At 33.5% G+C, this 6000-nt stretch overlaps 1 protein-coding gene across 9 annotated transcripts in view; it reads right to left on the reverse strand.

Annotated features, from left to right (window-relative positions):
• The window catches only part of LOC149575842 (dynamin-related protein 3A-like), a 116663-nt gene extending 115399 nt beyond the window's left edge, over window positions 1-1264 (reverse strand). For 3 of the 9 annotated variants that reach the window (XR_016360259.1, XM_089815757.1, XM_089815755.1), the window contains exon 1: window positions 662-1226. Coding sequence is in view for 3 of the 9 variants with exons in the window: in XM_089815757.1 (XP_089671883.1) it covers window positions 662-1018 (357 nt within the window). In the remaining 6 variants the exon portion in view is untranslated. Of the gene's footprint in view, window positions 1-661 lie in introns of all 9 variants that reach the window. The other 6 variants (XM_089815747.1, XM_089815742.1, XM_089815738.1 and 3 more) reach the window with 4 other exon arrangements.
• Between the last annotated feature and the right edge of the window lie 4736 nt (window positions 1265-6000).

Below are 6000 nucleotides of genomic sequence, written 5' to 3' on the forward strand. Positions count from 1 at the left end.
CACTTTCTCATTCTGAAGGCTGGCAGCATGCACAGTTTATTTGAGGAGGCTAAGATAAAGCAGACTGCTAGTTTGATTGTCAAGATTCATTGCAGGAGATCAGAAAGGAATATGGAGTTAGCGTAAGGCTATGATTCATGGTCCCTCAGACTGATGGCCTGTGGACGTCCTTAAAATCTCCATTCATTCATGTGTGCAGTACACTTAAATGTCTATTTAGCATTTGAGACAAGATTTTTGGATATTTCGCCACATTACAACACTTCAAAGGGTGTAAAATGTGAACAACACGGCTAGATTTGCAACAGCCCTGACTTGCAATTGCATAAATAATGCCCACTGTATTTATGATTGGATCAGACAAATTTAGATGGACAAACTCCAAATCCAATAGTTTTCTAATTGCGTGCTATTATTCACTATATCTTCTAAAAAAATCGTAAAATTGGTCCCAGTGGGGGGGATTTGAAATACTTCTTACTATGCAATCAACCTTGTAACCATCTACATCCCTCACGACCATTCGAAATTGAAGAAAACTAATCAGGCCTCAATTTTAATTAAATAATAAATGGTATGTCCTTCAATGACAATATTTTGACCATTCAATCCCTTAAACTTCAATTCTAAAAATATTTAGTATCCAGTGAGAACAAATCACCTGAATTTCGTGGCGAATGGCCGAAAAATCAGTGAAACGCTGCCCTGGGAGATGAGAGAATTCACCCCACTCCTCATAATTCAAATCGTTATCCTCCGGTAGCGGAGTTTGAACGAGCTGCAAAACGAGAGGCCTCCTCGTGCAAATATGCGAACCCCTCGGAAGAAGATCACGGCCAACTAGGGCTCCCAGCACACTTGATTTCCCGCTACTCTGACTTCCTACCACCGCCACCTGAGGGAGATCGATCAGGGAATCACCTCCAAGCCGAGACAATATGTCCTGCAGTTTGTTGATTGCAGGAATCAGTGACTGCCCTAAACTCATCGTCTTGATCATATTATCTCCCTTGGCCATCGATTTTGCAGGATCAAATCCAACTGCTATTAAATCAAGTAAACCGTCTGCTGGGGGTTGAATTGTTGAGTTGGGCCTGTTCCCTGATACACTGTAACATCGATAGCTTGCAAACTGCCTTCACGTAGCGTTCGTTACCACGACATCAATTGACGGAAAACCGATACCTTTTAGTGTGGGGTCAACAACTTCGCCGCCCGCAAAAGAGAGATTTATTCAGAAGAGGTTTTCCAAATTTGAACTCGACGAGTGATGAATTTTTATTAGCATATTAAAAACCCCAAAAAAAAAAAAAGTTCAGCGGGCATATTGATAAAAATCTATATTTATGTGGAAATAGATTATTAGATTTAAAAAATAATTAATTTTTGTTTCTATTATTAAAGTTTTCTAATAAATATTTAACTATCAATGATAAGGTATAATAGGTATGCTGAAGAGATATTTAGGATACAATATATTGATTCAAATTGTAAACAATCCTAACCTAAAATCATTATCCTAATCCTAACAATAATTAAAATTATAACTTTGATCATAAAAGTAACCATATTCCCATATTCCTAAATGTAACCTCAACCCTTACCTTAACACTAATCCTAATCAAAATTGTAATCCTAATGTGACCCCTTACTCTAACCATAATTGTTACTCTAAACTTTATTGACAACCATAATCTCAACCCTAACCCTAGTTTTAACCCTACCATAACCCAAATATTAAACCCTAATCCAAAACAAGATCCTAACCTAAATGCTTGGCCTAATTGTAACCCTAACCATGACATTAGTGACTAGTATAAATGATTAATATTATTTTAAAACTATAATACAACACATTGTCAAAATAATTATCTCATATAAATAAACAAATGTAAGCTATAAGATTAAATAATTAAATTATTGTTTAACTAATTATATATTTTTTATTATATTTATTATTTTGAAATATTATAATGTTCATGTGCAGTGAAAGTGTGGCATGTCAATTGTTGATCTCAGATTGGTTTTGACAAATGAGTGTCCACACACTTAAGTCATTTACTTAGTTCATGTCGAACAAGTAGTACATGTCGAGCACAATATGTATATAATAGAGCATGTCGATTCCACAATGAGTGTTGAGCCACTCATGTGCCAAGTAGACAGTGTATGCCGAGTGATTCAGGAGTCAAGCAAACAGTGAATGTCGAGTGATACAGATGTCAAGTCATAGTATAGAAATCAACATATGTCAAGCATCAGAGACTTCAGATGCTGAGCGATATTTTGAAGATAAGGACAAATCTTAAGTTGGATTCCCAATGTATTACATGCAACCAATCAGGTAAAGGGAAGGATTAAGTGAGAAAATGGATGAATCACATCTATTGATTCATACCTAACCCTAAGTCACCTAAGTCTTCATAAGGAGGACAAACCCTAAACTTTCTAAGGAGAAATGAAGGAGCAAAGAGAAAAGTTTGCATGCACAAATAGAGCATTCATGGTTGCTAAAGAGTTATGATTTGATATTGCATTACAAAATTAGTTAATCCTAAAAGATAATGACCTAAAGCAATTTATTGAAAATTTTGAGCAGCCACCGAAGGGAAGTGATGAATTAAATAAATGGGAGAAGGATGACACTAGAGCCATGAAATTGATTGTGGATGATGTTATAGATCATCTACTTCCTATTATTTTGAAATTAGACACAACACATTAAAAGTTTAAAGCACTCAAGAAATATTTAAGATAAACAATACCACTAGAATTCAAACTCTGAAAGACAACCTCTCCAACATTAAGATGAACAAAGGAGAATCTATCGCTTCATATTTCATGAGGATAACTTAACTAAGGAACCAGCTTTCGATGATTGATCAAATCTATGATGAGAAAAAAAATTAGTCATGATTTCTCTAAAGGGGTTAGCACCGTAATGGAAAACTTTTAGACAAGGAGTATGCACTCGATTCAAGCTTCCTAAACTTGCTCGACTCGAGGATGACTATATACAAGAGGAGTGCATGTTAATGTCTCAAGATGATACTTCCACTAGAGGTGATATTCAAGTTCTCGCAACCCAAGTTGATAAAAGAAAAAAGTTAAAGGGAAAAGGAAACAAAAAGATTACTCTATAATGTAGTGTTTTAGATGTGAAAACTATGGTCACTCAACATTTCAATGCCCTGATAGACTAAAGCATCAAGCATCATTTGCCAAAGTCAACAATTCAAATATAGATCCAGAAAGATGTCCATTCTAAAGAACTTCAAATATCCATAACACATGAAATACTGGGATTAAGAGGGAGTTCTCTATTGTATTATCATCTTCATGAAATTGCAAAATAAAAGTGAAATGTTTTTAAAATGAATTTGGCTTGGTAACAATTTTTGAGATGGAGTCCCAGAACACCAACTTATTATTTATATATATATATATATATATATATATATATATATATATATATATATATATATATATATATATATATATATATATATATCACATGTATTTGTTTGTACATACTATTGAAGAGTTATTTCCTTGATCTTTTCCTCTGAGAATGTTATTGCAGGAAGAGGGAGATTGAGATTCAAAGGGAGCCTGGCATTTCATTGAAGGCAACCCTTAAAGAGAGGGAGTAGATAGAGGATATGAATCACTCAACCTTTGGTTATCTCAATCATATTGATTTAGAGGGAGTAAAATATGTTGAGATGGATTCTCTGGTGATCAATAAATTGTAGCAATCAAGAAGACTATAATTCATGAATATATCTCATGACTATGTGATTTTAATGGGCCTACCCTCTATGTACATCATGAGGAAGTGACGACTTCCAAATGATCATCACTTCTATTTGCAAAAGTTATTGAAATGTGGTGAACTCACAATAACCTAATTTTCTATTATCATAGATATCTTACAATGTATGTGCAGATCATAATAGATTATACTTTGCATAGTGATGTTTATATGACAAGCATTATAAGAATGCAACATGTGCGCATACTTTTTAAACAATTTTTTGAGTACATGGTGAATGTTATGCATATTGATATTCTGTAAGGCCATTATATGAAGTTCTTGGTGAATATTACATGTCCTGATGTTTTGGAAGGCCATTACTCAGGGAGTACTTGGTGAATATCACGCGACTTGATGTTCTAGAAGGTCATTACTCATAGTATTTGGTGAATACCTTTTATCTCAACATTCTAGAAGGTCATTACTCAAACATTATTTGGTGAATATGATTGATATTCTTGAAGGCCAATACTCATGATATCAAATGTGATATCAAACATTTTTTTAGTAATTGGTGAATATCATGTATTCTAGGAGACCAATAGCCATGATATTAAATGCAATATTAAATGGTGAAGTTCTTATGAGATATTAGATGTGATATGTGTTAAATTGTTATTTGTAATATTATCTTGCAGCTATATTTACTCTTGTGTTTATCCTCCCTGGATAAGAGGGAGTGTTAATGTGTTGTAGCTTCGCTCGGATAAAACATAAAGAATAACTCCTTGATATATATATATATATATATATATATGTGTGTGTGTGTGTGTGTGTGTGTGTGTGTGTGTGTGTGTGTGTGTGTGTGTGTGTGTGTGTGTGTGTGTGTGTGATGTGTTAAATTGTTATTTGTAATATTATCTTGTAATTATATTTATTCTTGTGTTTATCCTCCCTAGATAAGAGGGAATGTTAATGTGTTGTAGCTTCGCTCGGATAAAACATAAAGAATAACTCCTTGATTGATATATATAATCAATCCTATGATAATTAAATTATAAATCAAAGTTCTATTTGTAGTTGTCATGTCCATCAAGCATATGGCTTCAAGGTGATCAAGCATGTTTTCCATTATTAAAGGCAACATGTGCTTAGTTGATAAGGATGACTTGGGTATTAAAATTGTAGAATATATTGTATTCTTTAGGAATAATATAACTACCTAATACTCTACTCGCATGTGATTAGGCTTTCTTCATACATCTGTCATGCCATGTTGATTTGAGGTGTGGTTGATAAAGCCCTATTGACCGAGCTAAATTATTGTCAAAACATTTACCTTGTTTTGACCTTCTCATATAGTTTGGGCTTATTAAAGTAACGTGTGTTTAATGTCAAACCATGGTGGCAAATGAAAGTTTGCGTCTATCATTGCATCCTTAACAACTAGCACTTGCACCAAAAAGAGGTGCAAGGTGTAGCTGATAGGTTTTTTATTTGGAAGTAGAACTAAAGATCTATATAATATAAGAAATCATATAAAGTGGCATTTTATGAACATACAGATTGTAGAATTACAACATGTACATAATAGAAACCTTTAAGGAGGACCTTAAATTATAATAGTAGAATATTGTATTTTATCTATGACATCTTCTGTTAGTTGATTAAATGGGAGGTGAGTTAAGTGGGAGGATATTTCTTCAAAACTGGTTGGTATATTGTCTTCAACTTTTTATTTAATGCAAATTGATGAAAGTGATTGGCTAGATGACTCATCATAAGGTTCTAAAGAAAGTATCTGAATCATGGATGTTGGCCAAATTTGTTATCATGGAAATGCATATTCATGAAGTTGTGCTTTTCTAGCTCAAGATTGCATGGGTAGTGCGGTTCTATTTGGGAAGAGGGTGGTAAATGTCATGTCAAACGAACCCTCAATAGTGTACTTGTTAATGGTGGTTGAACTTATAGATGGCCATACAATCATCTCATCAATGTCCTTTCCTATTTGTAAAGATCCTTTAACGATTTTTTGTTAATGCCATTTGTTTGGTGTGGCAGTTTTTTAAATTTTCAATTGGGAGGAATTTTATATCATGACTAAGTATTTTGTAGGACCTTTTATTCAAAGAAAGTTTTTTTTTTTTAATAGAATCATATTGATTTGAAATGGTTGTGCTATGAAAATAAACCATAGAGGTTAGATAGGTTTGCCCTCTATTTTTAATATAGTAATGTAG

Source organism: Cupressus sempervirens, chromosome 1 (assembly GCF_028749045.1).
Source record: "Cupressus sempervirens isolate cs-2001-9-10 chromosome 1, ASM2874904v1, whole genome shotgun sequence".
In the NCBI taxonomy this organism is placed as follows: Eukaryota; Viridiplantae; Streptophyta; class Pinopsida; order Cupressales; family Cupressaceae; genus Cupressus; species Cupressus sempervirens.